Source organism: Adiantum capillus-veneris, chromosome 13, assembly GCF_014529385.1.
Source record: "Adiantum capillus-veneris isolate H3 chromosome 13, ASM1452938v2, whole genome shotgun sequence".
Classification (NCBI taxonomy): Eukaryota; Viridiplantae; Streptophyta; class Polypodiopsida; order Polypodiales; family Pteridaceae; genus Adiantum; species Adiantum capillus-veneris.
Window position 1 is genome coordinate 147,390,346 of NC_140943.1, and position 18,374 is coordinate 147,408,719.

At 45.0% G+C, this 18,374-nt stretch overlaps 1 protein-coding gene across 2 annotated transcripts in view; it reads right to left on the reverse strand.

The window, feature by feature from the left end:
- The window catches only part of LOC147445045 (beta-hexosaminidase 1-like), a 155,413-nt gene that overhangs the window by 52,583 nt on the left and 84,456 nt on the right, over nt 1-18,374 (reverse strand). For both annotated transcript variants that reach the window (XM_086527522.1, XM_086527521.1), the window contains one exon: nt 14,759-14,818. In XM_086527522.1, coding sequence (XP_086383648.1) covers nt 14,759-14,818 — 60 coding nt within the window. The remainder of the gene's footprint in view (nt 1-14,758; nt 14,819-18,374) is intronic.

The following is an 18,374-nucleotide window of genomic DNA, read 5'->3' on the forward strand; positions in this document are numbered from 1 at the left end:
AGTGTCACGAGGACGTGGCAACTACTAACCTTAGCTGTTGGTTTCTTTCCAATGATTTTTGTTTAATTTTTGAGACCTTCTTTTTGAAGTTGCAAATGGTCGGACATTGTATGGCCAATGTGAACGCTAGTTTCACCCGCAGACGGGAAGTTGGTCAGCATTGAAACTCGTAAAGTAAAAGGATGTCTAGGCTCAGTTCAAGATCATGTAGGTCTCCCCGTCGCACTTAGCAAGTTGGTGGACGGGTAGCTCACCTACATTGCATTTTTAATGCGGTCGCAGTGGACATTGATGGTCAGATGACCAATGGGAGTCCAATGGAAGCATCCCCTAAAATTTAGGGAACTGCTATTTTGGGCCATGAAATCTGTTCGTGTCATTAGCTTCAGAATGACAAGGGAAACATTTTCTTACTCTACTGAAGTCAACTCATGCACCACTTAAGAGATTTCTAAGCGGGAAGCCCAACGCGGGGAAATTGCATATATGAGTGCCAAGTGGGACTTTTTGGCCAATTTACCGAGTCTAGGAGAACAGAACTCGTAACTGACTTTTGGAAGCACTTTTGGAGGCTGATGACTCTAGTTTTCAGCCATTTCTCTCCATTTTTGAGCTTCCCATGACTTTACCTAGGACCACGGAGCTCATTTTCAACATTGGAAGGCATCAAATGCGTGTTTATAGGGTTGTTTTGCTACGTTTTTAGTGATACGCAGGTTTTGGCGGCCATGGAAATCTTCCTCTTTTGCATCAATTTGTTCACAGATGCATTACAGGTCAAGCGCAGAAGAGGGGACGCTCGATTTATGCTGGGGGGATGCTTCATTGAGAACCTGTCACAGGTTAAGAGCTACGGAGTGCTTGCTTTCCTCTCTATGTACAGTGTGGTGCTAGGAGTGATGACCTGCACACTACACACTGCTCTCTCTCTCCCCTACGTGCAGTTATGTGATGCCCCACAAGAGGGCTCTTCATTGACTGATGTACAGCTGTGTGGTTTCATGCTTTTGTGCCGAGGCAAGAGTCTCCTTGAGGAGAAACAAGAGTAGCTAATTGCTACTCCAAAGCAAGCATCGGTGAGTCATAACCTCACCAAACAAGTGCGTTTTCAGCCCTATGTATGTGCTGTATTTTGACTCTTTCTCAGCCATACGGACGCCAAAACCATTGGGAACAATGCCCCACTGACAGAAGACAGTTCGGGGACTGTTTAGGGCTGAAAACAGGGCAAAAACGAAGTAAATACAGCGAGCTGAATTTACTATTTTTGGGCAGAAATCAGAGGGTTTCTGCCAGTGGAAGTGAGTTCCAACAGGGGAATTGGTTTCTTGGGGCTATTATGCTGCCGAAATTTGGCCAAAACAGGTGGTTTTCTAGCTGGATACAGGTGAAGAATTCCCAGGACTCTACTTTGTAATTTACCCTCTCAAAGTATAAAGAAATACCGAAAGGGGCGCCAATTTTGGGGCCTACAGTTTGCCGGTGTATGCTCGGAGCATTCTGGCTTCCGAGCCGTGTGTGTGCTTAAGTGTTAATTCCCGTCGCAAGTTCCCTTTGCAAAGTACTCTCTCTCTCTCTCTCTCTCTCTCTCTCTCTCTCTCTCTCTCTCTCTCTCTCTCTCTCTCTCTCTCTCTCTCTCTCTCTCTCTCTGTGTGTGTCTAAAGTAAAGTAAAGAATTTTGGGTGAAAGCCAAAGTCCACCGCCCTACGGGCCGGTTTCAAGGTTCCGTTGCCGCGACATGAATCACTTTTTCCTCGAGAAGTGAGCCTCGGTTGTTTTGGGTAAAGACACAGAGTACAGGAAAGCGGGATTATACTATGGCCAACAAAGGGAAGGGCATTATGATAGAGGGTTCCTCTTCAGAGGAAAGACAAGAAATTCCGCATGTTCGCCCTGCAAAAAGTGGTCAAATTAGGGTTGATTTTCTGTTGCGTTTTTAGGGTTTGCAAGTATGAACCAAGATGAGATATGGAGAGGTCTCACGATGGTAGATTGGCCACTAGATCTCTTGCAGGAATGATGTGGGTCTGCCAAGTGGCACGCTGCTCGCCGATTCTCTGAGGTGATTGCTTGAATTCTTTGACGCATTGGTAAATCATCTTGAAATTTGAGCTTACTTGGTCGTGGGTAGTACGCTACAGTGTTGTGGAATTATGCTCGTTTGCAGGGGCAAGAGTCTCTTGCACAGGTAAAAAGTTAAGGGACACGTTGCAAGATGCTATGTGGTGAAGTTCAAGAACTATCCACCTATGGATGGAAAGTGGATGGAAGAGCATGAACTGTCAGAGTCACCAAATGTATTGCAGCTTTACCTTGAGGTCTTTGGGTTACTGCCTACTTATGCCCCAGCCCAACGTGTGCAAAGGAGGGATATTGATAAGGCTAGTACGTCAAATGTACATATGAATTCAGTGTAATAGATGGAAATGACAAAAGTAAGAAGGTCTCATTAAGTCATTTGTATCTATATATTACGACATTTCTTGCAGATACATGCGATGATAAAAAAGTGCTAACAACACAAGATCATGGAGGGCATGTATTTATTATGGTATGCAATCGAGGACGTTTGCGATTTCAAGAGGGGGGTATGTCACGGGGACGTGGCAACTGTTAACTATGTCACGAGGACGTGGCAACTCCTAACCTTAGTTGTTGGTTTCTTTCCAATGATTTTTGTTTAATTTTTGAGACCCTCTTTTTGAAGTTGCAAATGGTCGAACATTGTATGGCCAATGTGAACAATAGTTTCACCCGCAAACGGGAAGTTGGTCGGCACTGGAACACGTGTAGTAAAAGGATTTCTAGGCTCAGTTCAAGATCATGTAGGTCCCCCTCGTCGCACTTAGGAAGTTGGTGGATACTAGGAAGTGAACTCAATAAAGGCACAATGCCAAGGTAGGGTCACCAAAGGAAAGTATCCGACAACTGGGCTACATTGCATTTTTGGATGCACTCTCAGTGGGGATAGATGGTCAGATCACCAGTAGGAGTCTATTCCCGTCATTACCTCCGGAATGACAAGGGTGCTGAAAACAAGGCAAAAGCCAGTAAAGACAGCGTGCTGAATTTACTGTTTTTGGGCAGAAAACAGAGGGTTTATGTCAGTGGAAGTGAGTTCCAGCAGGGAAATTGGTCTCGGGCAAGTTTTGGGACTGTTATGCTGCCGAAATTTTGCCAGAACAAGAGGTATCTAGCTGGATATACAGGAAGAATTCCCAGGACTCTTCTTTGTAATTTACCCTCTTTAAGATTAAAGAAATACCGACAGGGGCGCCAATTTTGGGGCCTACAGCGTCTGCTCGGAGCATTCTAGCTTCCGAGCCGTGTGTGTGCATTAGGTGTTAATTCCCGTCCCAGGTTACCTTTGCAAAGTTCTCTCTGTGTGTGAAAGTCTACAACAGTAAAGTAAAGAATTACGGGAGAAAGCCAAAGTCTACCACCCTACGGGCCGGTTTCAAGAACTCTCTTGTTTGCAGGAAGAAGAAGCACTCTCTCTACTTACCCACTATAATTTTTTCTCTTTTCACGCTGTACGCGCTCTACATCAACTTTGTGGCGAAAACATCTACATAGCTCTCATCACCACTCTCTTGCAGCAAAGTAAGAAGCCTTTCGACCATCGGTAATCAATTCTCTATCACAGTAAGAAGCTCTAAACTTGATAGCCATTATCTCTTTCTCTCTCTACTTCATTTCTGAGAAACTACGCTCTTTGTGGTTGCTTTTTCGTATACATAGGCATGTATCAGCTTGCCGGATGTGTACAAGGATGGTCCACGCTTGTTTCATCAAGTTTAGTATGCCAATATATACATACAGTGTGTTTATGATCACGTCAGTGCATAAAAACCGCTTTTTTTTTCATGTCACATAGTTAGTAAGGATATCTCCTAAACCGCTATATATCGGGTCACACCCTTTGGACCAGAAACTAAACACATCATTTAGAGTAATTTCTCTTGTGTGTCACGTGAAAATTCCACACTAGCAAAGAGTTATAGTCAAAATACACCTTCTGCCCACTGCACTTAATACACTTAATAGTTTGGACACAGGCTCCTTAGAGATCCACTATATAGATTCATCGGATGAAGAAACCCACTTAGCCAAATCAAAACCTTGATTAAACTTGTTGATAGACGTATTTAGATCGCCGATATCACTTCATGAGATAGAGTTATTAACCGCTCCTTTATAGGGTGGTTCATGGTTTTGTTTTAATGAGTTGATTTCAAGTATTTGATGTCCATAAACTTATATGTGGATATATGGTTAACCAACCCGAACCATACAGACATCGTGCATAAAGTTGCTTTCTTTTCCTGTCATGGTTGTTTGCATGAGTCTCATACGGGTGAAGTAATGTAATAAAGTGTTATATATGGGTGAAGTAATGTAATAAAGTTGTTTGCATGAGTCTCATATGGGTGAAGTAATGTAATAAAGTGTTAGTTTATGTTATGGAGTTGAGTTTAATGCATTGGGTTGTGGTGAGATTATTTTGTATCATTATTGGATTGATATGGTGATGTCATATGATGTGTGGAACTTCATGGATGGACGTGGATATCCCATGTGCATACGTCTACTGCTTTCTAACCTTCTAGATCAAAACTAGCTTTGTGTGCAAGGAGGGTGAGGTGCGGTAATAATACATCACTTATGCATGGTGATAGTCCCAGACATCTCTGATCCTCGTATCTCACAACTCTAGATAGAGCCCCTAAACCCTCTCTAAAGAAGCAGCGAAGCGGCCAGGTATCTCATAGTATAATGTATAGTGGAGCTCTGTCTCTGGCTCTCTCTAACACAGCTGGCTTAACCTGACCTCATCTAAGATCTCTCGAAATCGAACAATCTTAATCTCCAACTGATGTAAAGGTGGAGAATATGTCTAATAGGCGTGCGACAAGTGAGTGTCCCGTAGGCAGGCCTAGATAAGAATCCATTCTCTATAAGCTGGAGAAAATGCTCTCTATATGTATTCGTCATCGTGCCCAGCTCGTGTATAGGCTGTATCCATGTCCTCTGGGTATCCAATTAAAACAAGTCTTGTCGTATAAGTCTAGTAACCTCCCTCCGTGTCAGAAAAAGAGAGAGGGTGCATCTAGAAAATATTGTAAGGGGGAACCAAAGTATCAAAAATCCATACATTGGTGCGAGGCCTGAGAAAATTTGGCCACTAAAAACCACCCCAAGGTAAGTGTACATATCTGCATAATCCACTTGCTCCTGTCCATGAGTAAAAGTGGGGTGTTGAACGCCTGACCCATTGTGCTGTAGTATTGAATACCGTGACCTTGGTCTTCCCAAGGTTAACAAACATACCATTTATCCTACATAAATGTGTGTAAAGCATCAAGATGGGGCATCCCCTCAAGTGAATCTGAAATAAGCACATTATCATCCACATACAACAATCAAGGTATCCAGGTCCCTGCCAATTATGCTCCTCTATCACCCTCCCTCTCTATGTAGTATTAACCCTCATCCACACATACATGCCAAACACAGGGGGGGATGGTGGGCAACCTTGTTTCACCTCAACGGTGGAGTGAATAATCTCTAACATGCCCTCGGACATACGCACTTGTCCTGTAGAGGGCCATAATCCCCCAATATGAGCTCTACGGGCACTCTCAGCTCCTAGAGTCTACGCATCAAGCTGCCCTTCGGAACTGTATCAAATGCTTTTTGGAAATCCACATTTCTGCAATAAATCCTCCTCCCATGAAATCTGCCCTCCTCGATGATAGCTCATAGTGTGAGCATGTGATCTAGGGTAGAGAAACCCTTCTTAAAACCAGCCTGGCCTAGTGCTCGGATGCCCTCTCTCTCTGCCCATCTGCTCAGCTCGAGCTCAATGATGGATGCATATAATCTGGCTAGTATGTGTCCAACCATGATAGTGAGATACTTCCTACGCAAACTAGGGTCCCCAGATTTGAAAATAGGTACAATCATGGATACGCTCCAAGTATCAAGGAAACCTTTATACATAGCTCTAATAGACATCAATGCAAAAAGATCGCCCAAAAGATCCTTCCCATATATAAAATGCTCTGCTACCAAGCCATCATGATCAAAATACATATGCTCTCCCAGTCTCATCCCATCAATAGCCTTCTTTACCATCTCCATAGTAAAGAAAGTGTAAGTGTGTAGACACTCCTAAGGTAGATCTGGCAATGACTCCTGGTTCGGGGTCATGTAGAGAGAGGTTGGATACTCACCCCATATGTCTGTAGATGTAATAGTTGATGCCCGAGAGTGCTCATGAAACAATCTCAAACCCTCTCATGAGTCCTGGATCAAGAATAACTGATATAAATCTCTCTCCAGCTGAGCAAGGGAAGCTCTATTCTTTTGTCACACAAGGCGCCCAGAGGTAATCCGTGAATGCTTGTGAGAGATGACGCCCATGAGCACCTCCCTCTCTCGTCTCTCGACACTTCTCATCATACCAACTATTCTGGGGCATCTTCCCAAAAAGAGGTCTCTCTGAAGGCTGGCTATGTGGGAAGGCCTATGCTGTTGTGTAATGTAGTGTCTCTGTCAGAACATGTGTGAGCTCATGAATATAGACACAATCTGTCTCTGTCGTAAATGCAGAGAGAGAAATGAAGAGAAATGAAATAAAATGAAATGTTATAGAGAAATGAAATGAAATGTTATATTAACTTCTTCAAAAGGCCAAAGTGACTTATGAGACCTGAAAGTTACAATGTGGTGGATCTGATACAAAGTCCGAGTAACAAAATGAAATGAAATGAAATGAAATTATATGACAATATGACTAAATGACTATTATGAATTCCTAAACTGCAAGGTGTGAACTAATCAGCTAGCTGGGATAGCTAAAATCACAAGAGATCCAGCATCCGTCGCTGGCGGATCTCATCGATCTCCTCCATGGTCAGTAGTCTGACCGGGCATCGTGCATGTCAGGCCAAAGTGATCCGAATCCTCTGATGCAGCCTCCGTCGGTGCTGTGTAGTCCTCCATAGCCGCGGGCGTCTAGATCTCCCTAGCTCGGTGGCCCGGTCGATCACTGTGCCTCTGGCGTGAGGCGACGAGCTCTGCTGTGGTAGTAACTCCTCCGGGTGTCCAATGTCTACTCTAAAGAAGTCTGTGATCTGTCTTTGAGACTAGCTAGCCTCTCCTCTCATCAGGCTCTCTCTCTGTCTGCGCAGCTCGAGCAAAAACAAACCCAAACATCCCTGATCATCGTACCGCATGACTCTGGAGAGTGGTCCAAAGCCCTGTCTGAACAAGCACTAGAAGCGGCCTCGTACAGGGGGGCATGTCCTGGCCTCTGCTGGTACTCCGCTGTATCTCCCAGTCTCAATCCGCAGCTGGTGTGAAGATGTGCATATCTGGCCAATAGCACATCGTACCCCATGAGACAAGTGGGTGTCCATGTACCTGGGCCTCGTCACAAAACCGTCCTCCGTAAGCTGGAGAAGATGCTCTGTAGAAAGCCATCTTCGTGCCCAGCTCTTGTGCTGGCTGTATCCATGTCCTCCTGGTGTCTAGCTGAGTCAGGTCCTGGCGGATGAGCCTGGTGATCTCGGACCGTGTAAGAGTCAGAGAGGGTGCATCCAGTGAGTACTGGAAGGGAGGCACTCTGTCTATGCTGAACCCATGTGCTTGAAACCATGTTGTCATCTCCCCATACCAGCATGCTGTATCTCCCTGCATGGCTAACTGTCGAGAGGACTCAAGTGCAAGGCGGGCATATCTGTCTCTGGGAAGTTCCCACATGCGGTGTATGAAGAAGACAGATCTGGTGAGCGCCTCAACCACTAGTGGGGGGGCAGCTAGCTCTGCTCGGACAATGGCACGTGGTACTGAAGCCTTGGCTCTAATGAGCCGCGAAATCATAGAGAACAGAGGCTTCTGAACAGAGGCTTCTCCATGTCCCCCCATCCATCAGTGCGGCCTGTCCTCCCGTGATGATCCAATGAAGGTCCCCAAATCTCAGCTCCATAAAGCAATGCAGAAGCCACCAAAGTGTCAAAGAGCCAGAGCTTCGTCCGCAGCTCCTGAAACTGAACCTATGAACACATCCTTTCCAATCTACCCAATGCTGCCTGGGCTCTGGTCAATCTAGTCTCTGCTGCCCTCCTCGATGAAAATGCTGGCCCACTAAAAACCACTCTAAGGTAAGTGTAAGCATTTGTATACTCCATTGTCTCCTGGTCGTATGTGAATGCGGGCGTTGACCTCCTAATCCACTGTGGGGTGGTATTAAATACCATGACCTTGGTTTTACTAAGGTTGATGGACAAACCACTTTCCTGGGCAAACCTATGCAAAGCATCCAAGTGACGCTGCATCCCCTCTAGAGAGTTGGAGATCAACACAATATCATCAGCATATAACAATAGTGGAATCCATGTCCCTGCCAGCTCTGCACCTCTATCACCATCTCTCTCAATGTAGTCAGAAACCTCATCCACATACATACCAAATAGAGTAGGAGAAAGCGGGCAACCCTGCTTCACCCCAATAGTGGAGTGAACCGGTGTGGATAGACCCTCTGAGGTGCGTACATGCCCCACTACTAACCTGTATAATGCCATGACCCCCCAAATAAGCTATGTGGGTACTCCCATCTGCTGTAATCTGCGCATCAATCTAGCTCTAGGTACTGTGTCAAATGCTTTGCGGAAATCCACAAAGCTACAATAGATCCGTCTCCCATGTGATCTGCCCTCCTCAATGATGGCTCTGAGTGTCAAGATATGGTCAAGAGTAGAAAAACCCCTCCTGAACCCTGCCTGCCCGGCTGCGCGTATCCCCTCCCTCTCTGCCCATCTACTCAACTGTTGCTCAAGAATAGATGCGTACAACCGTGCCAATGTGTGTCCAATCATGATAGTGTGATAATTCCCAGGCTCCATAGGGTCTCCCAACTTGAAGATAGGTACAATAGTAGATAGGCTCCAAGTATCAGGCAAGCCCTCACACATGGCACGGTTAAACATAACTATTAGAAGCTGCACTAGTAGATCTCTGGCATGCATGAAATGCTCAGCCACTAAGCCATCATGATCATATGCTCTCCCAGTCCTCATCCTGTCAATGGCCTTCCTCACCATCTCGGTGGTGAAAAAAGCACATGTGTGTGGGCATGGATCGGGGGGGTTCAGAAAGGGAGGGCTGCTCAGGAACTGTGTACGGAGATGATGCGTATTGGCCCCAGGCCTCTGTAGAAGTAATGGCAGGGGGGGGGGGGGGGGGGGGGGGGGGGGGGGGGGGCTGTGCCATGATATAATCCACTGTGCTAGCTTCATGTCTGTGTGGAAAGCATGTAAAACCCCCCGCAACGGGAAATCTCTGTAGGCCATTCAAGATGGCCAATCCATGTGCAGTCCCCATGTCTATCAAGTGTCGTGCATACTCAGTGTGTTCCCCATCCTGTGATAGTCTGGATAGGCCCGTCTCTACAACATCCAGCTCTCTCAGCATCTCCTCTGAAGTATCATAAAATACTGTCTGATGATCGGCAGTCCTAGCATTGAAGTCCCCTAGAATGATGATGTCACCATCTCTAGAGAACTCCCAAATGTTATCATCCAAAATAGAGAAGGGGGACTGTCCTCTAGGTGGTGCATAAACTGACGTGCTCGCGGGAAAGTAGCAAATAGCAATGTAAAGATATCTGCATGTCTCTGCTCTCAATCTCACCCACATGTACCTAGCTTGCTCATCCCTGCGAGCTATATGTATCAATGGTTGCAACTACTCCCTGAATAACACTGCCACTCCTCCTGAGCCCCGCCCTCTATGCTCTGATCGTGTCTCCTGTCTACAGGCTGTCTCCCATCTATATCCACTAATGTGAGGCATAGACTGCCCAGGGGCCTAGTGTGTCTCAGAGTAGAAGACGATGTCTCTTCCCATAAACTATCCTCAAAAGCACCCACATCAAGGCGCATAGATCCATTACAATTCCAAGTGGCAACTTTGAGTGTGGTCCCATAGGTCTCGCACCATCATGTGGAGCGCCGCTCTACAATCACCACCTGACCATCTCTGTAGAAGGCCATCTTTCCCTTCTCTCTCGCCGCTTGAATCTCTGGCATTACCTCTCATATGCACAAGTTGTGTGAGAGTGAGGTCATCTCCAAGGAATATGTCCGTTTTCTTAAGTGTAGGACGCCTCTTCAAGAAGTCCTCCTTTGCCTCCATGGATGGGAAACGCATGATTAAAGATCTCTCCTTGAAGTCTCCCCATTTCCTTGTGTCTTCTTCCCTACCCTCCATGCCTTTGTATGAGTAGCCTCGCTCCCCATCATGCGGAGAAGTTCTTCGATTGCCCTCGCCACATTATCTCGGTCTTTTAGACCAGTTACTTGTATATGCAAAGCTCTAGTTTTCCTTCTTCCAGAGTCATGTTGATGATTGTAGGAGTGGGGACAGATGTGGTTTCTTTCCCTTTCCCTTTCTTAGCGACTTCTATCCATTTCTCGGCCTCATCCGCCTTCTTCTGTGTCTTCATGATCACATCCAACCACGAAGACGTCTTTTACCACATTCTGTTTCTCCTCCTCTTTGATCATCTGTACCTGCTCCCTGATGACCTTGATTTCCTCTATCACGGAGGGCTGGAATTCCCCTTCCTCTATTCCACTGCTTGCTCTATCAGCAAGCTCTCGCTTGAGGACTGAGACCTCTTCTTTGAGTGCTTGTGAGTCCGCCTTAAGTCCTTGTAGCTCTGCGTGCAAGTCCTCTTTCTCCTTCTTCCATTGCGTGCCTTCGTTGAGAAACATTCGAAGAAGGTTGGCCTCCCTCTTTCCACCATCCTTCCGTTTCTGCTTTCCATTCTTTCATCTCCCTTTCCATCTGTGTTATCCGCTTGTTTGTAAGCACAAAGGTTGCCTTCATATGGGGCTTGCACACTGGCGAAGTGCTCATGACCTCCATCAAATCAAATCCAGTCTGCACTTCTGCACACAGGTTTTTCCACACTATGCATACATTTCCTCCCGCATCAGGCATACATGTCCATACATCTTGCGTACATTATGCAGTATGCGATTTTCTGAATAATTTCTGAAACTCTGAAAAACTGATTTGAATCCTGCAATTTCTGAAAAATTTTCTGACGTAACTCTGAGTCTTTTTTTGTTTTCTGCAGAAACTCAGAAAATCTAAAATTCTGAAGCAATTTTGATATTCTGAAGACTGGAAAACAAAAAAAAAAACTGAGAAGAAAATCAGAGAATCTGATTTGTTTTGGTTTTCTGCACTTGCAGGGGGTTGGTTTTGGGGGGGGGTGGGGGGGGGGGGGGGGGGGGGGGGGGGGAGGGGGGACCTGCACCTGCTGGGAGGTGGGGGAGGGAGTGTGTTGTGTTGTGGGGCGGGCAGCAATCCCCAGGCAGGCAGTGGCACACTCAGCAGCAGCTGAGCAACACGCAAGTGAAAGCAGCAGGTAGTGGCGCGCTCAGCAGTGCTCAGCCACGCAAGAGAGAGGCTGAGAGAAAGAGAATCCACGCGCTGCTGGACCTGTTGAGAATCCACGAGAGAGAGAGAGAGAGAGAGAGAGAGAGAGAGAGAGAGAGAGAGAGAGAGAGATAAATGAAATGAAATGAAATGTTATATTAACGTCTTCAAAAGGCCAAAGTGAACTATGAGACCAGAAAGTTACAATGCGGTGTATCTGATACAAAGTCAGATTAACAAAATAAATTATAAATTAAACTAGGATAACAAAATATAAATCTGCGGGATCCTAAACTAAGCAGTACTATGTGAAGACAATATGGGAGGGGAGTAGAGATCCATCTTCATCTGCACTCTGGACGACGAAAGAGTATGGCTTGAATCCTTTGCCGTAGCCTCCTTCGAAACTGTGTAGCTCCTCTTCTCCCTCGGGGTCGTCTAGATCTCCCTAGCTCCAATGCTCGGTCTATGAGAATGCCAATAGTGCGGGTAGACCTCTCCACCGCCGTTGGCTGCTCTTCTGTCTATTCTTCTGGGTGTACAGTATCTAGTGTAGAGAAATCTGTGATCTGTCTCTGGGGATGTCTCTCTTCAGCTCTCCTTAGTACTATGCCTGTGTAACTCAAGTAGATATAGCCCAAGACGTCTTTGATCCTCATAACTCATGACCCTAGATAGAGGCCCAAAACCTTCTCTGAATAGACAGTGAAAACTGCCTCGTATCTCATAGTACATTGTGCAATGACATATGTAATGTACTTCTGTCTCTGGCTCTAGATGGCATAAGCGGCATATTCTGCTATCTGCTGGTGTCCCTCTGAATCTGCCAGTCTCAATCTCGAGCTGATGTGAGGACGTGCATATCTGGCCAATGGCACAACCCAAACCATGCGAAAAATGCGTGTCCATATAGCTAGGTCGAATCACAAACCCATCCCCCATGAGGTGGAGAAGATACTCTCTATAGAAAGCCATCTTTGTGCCCAACTCTTGTAACGGCTCTATCCATGTCCTCCTCGTGTCCAACTGGATCAGATCCCGACAGATGAGTCTATTAATCTCTACCCGTGTCAGAGACCTCAAGGGTGCCTGTAGAGAGTATTGAAAAGGAGGCAACATGTCCATGGTGAAACCATGATGCCATCTGTGCATACCAGCATGATGTATCCCCATTAAGAGCTAATTGTCTGGAGGACTCTAGAGCCACCCTGGCATATCTGTCTCTGGTAGTATCCCACAGATTGTGTACAAAGGAGACTGATCTGGTGAGCGCCTCAATCTCCATAGGGGGGGCAGCTAATTGCGCTCGAATGATATCATGCGGTACGGAAACCTTGGCTCTAATCAACCGAGAGATCATAGATACCAGGGGCTTCTCCATACGCCCCATCCTGGCCTATAGAAGGTCCCCAAACCTGCACCCCATATAACATAGTAGAGGCAACCAAAGTATCAAAGAGCCATAACTTTGTCCTAGGTTCCTGGAACTGAACCTGCGAACACATCCTCTCCATTCCTCCCAGAGCCGCACCGGCTCTAGTTAATCTAGTCTCTGCTGCTCTTCTCAAAGAAAATCTCGGCCCAATAAAGACTACCCCCAGGTAAGTGTATGCATCTGTATACTCCACAATCTCCTGACCATATTTGAAAGTAGGTACTGATCTCCTGACCCATTGCGGTGTGGTGTTAAACACCATAACCTTTGTTTTACCTAGGTTTACACATAGTCCACTATCCTCTGCAAAACTGCGTAGTGCATCCAAATGTCGTTGCATACCTTCTGGTGAGTCAGATATCAGCACAATATCATCAGCATATAGCAACAATGGGATCCACGTCCCTGCTAGCTGGGCACCCCTGTCACCCTTCCTGTCAATGTAATCAGACACCTCATCAACATACATACCAAATAGAGTACGAGACAATGGGCAGCCCTGTTTCACTCCAATAGTAGAGTGAACTAAATCAGATACCCCTTCCGGAGTGCGTACATGTCCAACCACTGATCTATACAAAGCCATAATCCCCCTCTATGGGCACCCCCCTCTGCTGCAGTCTGCGCTTCAATCGAGCTCTTGGTACCATGTCAAATGCTTTGCGAAAATCCACAAAGCTACAATAGATCCGTCTCCCATGTGCTCTGCCCTCCTTAATGATGGCCCTGAGTGTCAGAATATGATCAAGAGTGGAGAAACCCCTCCTGAAGCCAACTTGACCCTTTGCTTGTACACCCTCGCCCTCTGCCCAACTACTCAAGTGTTGCTCCAGAATAGATGCATAGAACCGTGCCAATGTGTGTCCAACCATAATAGTGCGGTAATTCCCAGGCTCTGTAGGGTCAACAGCCTTGAAGATGGGCACAATATTAGACAACCTCCAAGTCTCAGGTAATCCCTCACACATGGCACGATTGAACAACACTGCGAGAACCTCCATCAGAAGAAGAAGAAGAATTTTTGAGCTAAAGGCAAGCACTCTAAGGTCTCTTTGAAGATTGACCTCTATAAAATCAGCAAGAAGGAAGGAGAAGACCTCTCAAGCCTTTTCAGTAGGCCTAAGAGCTCATGAACTCAGCTTGTCTCCAACCAAGCTCAAGTGGAAAATGAACACAAAGATGATGTTTTTCTAAGTGAACTGGGAGAGGAGTATGACAACATTGTCACTGTGCCCAAGGATAAAGATCCATGCCCAAGCTTGGAAGAAGTCACCTGTTCATGCCAAAACCGTTTTGACAGGCTGAATGTAACTATTTGATTATTTGAAGTTGATTTGCAACGCAACCAAAACAGGTTGCAGTTTGTTTTAAGCATTTCTTGCAATTCATGTTTTGTATCGTTTTGGCTGACAAAATGCATTCCACTATGGGTGAGCTTGAAAAATGCTTATAGAAAATTTAAGCTAACAATCAGTATAAGTTAGTTCTGGAGTACCAAACAACTGGTTGTTTCTACCCTTTTCTTATTAAAATATGCAAGTGTTGTAGGAACTCAATGGCTGGTGGACTTAATACAGGTTATCAAGACTTCTGTCAATCCACCAAGATACATATCATCAGAGAACTGAACAATAAATATGGGGATTGCATTGGAAAGGCTTGATTCTTTTGGTTGTTGGTCACCAACGCAGGATGCTAAACTCTCCTATTCGGTAGCAAATAGTGTTGACCATGAAGCAACCTTGCCTCCAAAATCTCTTACAGTATTTGGAACTTCGAATAAATAATATTTGTAATAGAGTTACCTTTGTACTTGAACAAGAATCAAAGATTGAGCATATAATTCATCAAAACAGTTTAGTTGCATACCAATTATGAACAATTGTTCTTGGGTCCAGCATGTCTGCAAATTCATTGAATGTTTCCTCCCTTGAAAAAGTAAGGTTGTTAGTATACCGATTGTGAATGCAATTTTAAAAAAGAAGAAAAGCATTGAACTTTTGTCCAAATTTCTAATAATTAAAAGTGTCAGAGCGTGCAACGGAACAGAAACATGGACACTAGAACACGCGAGAACGAGAGAGAGAAAGGGGGAAAGTTGGGGGGGGGGGGGAGACAGTCAATATCTCCAAAGTCAAAATGATACAAGATGACCAGAGAGTGGACAAGGGCTGCATTGACATAGTGAGCCAACTCTGAGTCAGGTAAAACCTCTAAAGATGTCTCACACAAAAAATCCACAAAACTCTGAAAAATATATATATATAAAAAGGGAAAAATGCCTTGTGCACACCCTAAATGTGACTAGAATCCCTACCAGAAGGGTGAAAGGGTGGCCAACCACAACCAAGGGCCTGTCCGCATGTGAGAAAAGCCGTTAAGTAGGAGTGAAAGCATCTAGGTGGCGGCACATTTAGGAAGGCTTGTTTCTTCCAACATTCACACTCAACAGCAGATGCAGAGAAGCTACGGAGAAAAATACCAAAATCTTGACGAAATCTAAAGAACCGAAAAAAGATCGCTAAGCAAAAACGGAACAAGTCGCGGAAGAGCATCAAATGGAAGTGCCAAAAATGAGCATATCATAACCCGTTGGCTAATGGAAAAGCAGGCAGAATGAGGTACCCCCTCTGAAATAGAACAATCAAGTCCAAGGAATTGACATAGGAGTAGGGCAAAGGGGAAAACGAAGTGGCTACAAGGCAACATCATCAGCCAATAACTCGGCCGAGGCATCAAGAGCAATAGGAGGAGGAGAGACCGCGTTGATCTTTTCACGGATTCCTTGATCTACTAAACTTTGTTACTATCAAATTCAGATCCTTTCTCGTCACGTTTCAAGCAAACCATGCCCCTGACCATCCCCACAAGACAGTACATTCACAGAGCATGCAATTCACAAATCACACACTTAGTTTACACTGTGAACACTATGTTTCAATCATTCAATCTAGCAATCTCATCCCGTCCAAAACTCTTGATGCACCTAGATCCCTGTGCAGCAATCTCATCCTTTTGGAACTCTTGATGCACTCAGAAGAGTATCTAGTCATAGAAATCTTGATGCATTAGAATCACATTCATTTCTCATTCACTTAGCCATCACATCTAGATCTCGCTGATCTCTAACAGATATCTAGATGCATCAGTTTCAATGTACATATTTTCATAAAGTCATTCTGCAAAATACTCTCAGCTTGTCAATATCCCTAAAATCTCAATGAGAAATTGATGACTTTATTCAACCTAGACAATTAGTGACAAAGGAGTGGAGTGGCTCCTTTCTTGTGCCGTCCGCACCGCACCAGATTCAACCTGTTGATTCATTGGTGACTTTTGGCATAGACACTGCTAATAAACCAAAAGCTTCAAGGTACAGCTCCAAAATGAAGAGAATTTGCATGGCTCTTCCTAAACATCAACTTTGCATCGATAACCAACAAGTGCCCTTGACCAGATTATCCGGACGACCTAGTTTATCTTTCTGTTCTTTTCTTGTCCCGTGTGACTTGTAGGTTGCCCTGCTAACCTCCCCTGTCCACTGGTACCTCAATCTGAATCTTCGGAATTCTTTGATGAACCATCAGCTGATTCCCTTGTTTCTTCAGAACTCTTGGGTGAACTCTTCGCTAATTCCCTTGCTTCTTCAAAATTCTCTGATGAACTATAATCCAGTTCCCTCGTTCTTTCTGTTCCTTGACAAACTCTTGCCCCGTTCAAGTGGAAATTGGCTTGTCCATAGGATAGGTCAATGAGCCGGCATGCATACCAAAAGCTTGCTTGGCATGTCTCATAAGTCTCGGAATGGAGTCAAGCTTCTGTTGCGAACAATACCGTCAAATCTCTTTTGGCAAACCAAAGCACAACCGCTCAATCTCGTCCTTCAAAGTGATCCTCCGAAACAAGGACACTAGCAAATAGGTATCCCAAAACCTCTAGCAATAGTCATCCAAAGTGTTTTCCTTATTCATTCTCAAATGATGGTGAGCCGTGATATATTCTTCTATTATCCAGGCAGAATTGAAAACTCTTTTGAATTTTACCCACTTCTTAGCTGCTTCTCTGCCCAACAACAGAGTAGACCACCATGTTTGTGCATTTCCTTTCAAGTAACATACTGCCCTTCACACCTTGGAGCGTTCTCAAAAACAACTTCTTGGGAAGGCGACGTCAAACTGCTATATGAATACAAGGGCTTGATGGGTGTCTTGGTAGCCTGAAAACGTGTCAAACTTGACTGCTTGACCCCTATCCTTGAACTCCTTGGTCTTCTTATTCTTTCGCTCATTGTCTGAACTGTTAGCAGAGGCTGAAGTCTCCTCCTCTGAACTGCTAGATCACTCCTTGTGCCTTCTAGACTTTTTCAAAAATCTCTTTTTCTTGCCTTTTTCCGCTTTTTCTTATCCTCACTGGAACTAGGGGACGACGAACTATCCAAACTCTCTGAAGACGAAGAAAAGATTGGGTCATCGTCAAAATGAATACGCTTCTGGGATCCTCTTATCACTTCGAAAGTTCACTTTCGGCCCAAATAGTCGGGGAAATCCACTGATTTCCTCTTCTTTTGAGACTGCTTTAAGCTTTTCATCAATCGGTTTGTCTTTTTTTCAAGAGCTTTGTCAAACTTTTTTTGTAGCAATACAGTTTTTGCTTTTCTACACTCGGTTTTTCTTTTTGCTTCATTACCATCTTGAGAGGAAAATCGACGACCTCTTGCCATCTCAAAACGAATACGCTTCTAGGATCCTCTTATCACTTCGAAAGTTCACTTTCGGCCCAAATAGCCGGGGAAATCAGCTGATTTCCTCTTCTTTTGAGACTGCTTTAAGCTTTTCATCAATCGGTTTGTCTTTTTTTCAAGAGCTTTGTCAAACTTTTTTTGCAGGAATACAGTTTTTCCTTTTCTACACTCGATTTTTCTTTTTGTTTCATTACCATCTTGAGAGGAAAATCGACGACCTCTCGCCAACTCAATTGAATCTCATCAAGCGGGTAATTCTTCAGGTGATTCATATAATTCAGATCTTTGGAGTACTTGATCAATTTTTTTACACGTGTCAACCTGCACTTGACATTTTTACTCCACCTCTATTGAGATTCCCCGTGGGGAATTTGCCAGAATCTACATTGGTTCCTTTTGTTCCCACATTGGGACTCAACTTTTCACACAGGTGTCAACCTGCACCTGACATTTGTACTCCGCTCTGTCGAGATTCCCCGCCGGGAATTTGCCAGAATCTACATTGGTTCCTTCGGTTCCCACGTTTGGACTCAGCTCTTCATTCTCTCCCCACAGACCAAAGGTCGAAGGGGTGTCGTCCCTCTCAGATTCTCCGCGTGAACCCATGTGTGATGAACAAAGGATCAAATCCTCTGTAGAAGAATAATTTCTAACCTATTATACCGTTGTTACAGGCTTGGCCACTTCAAAGAGGATTTCACAGTAGGACCAAGACCAATGGGTGTAGCAGTGGATCATGCTCTC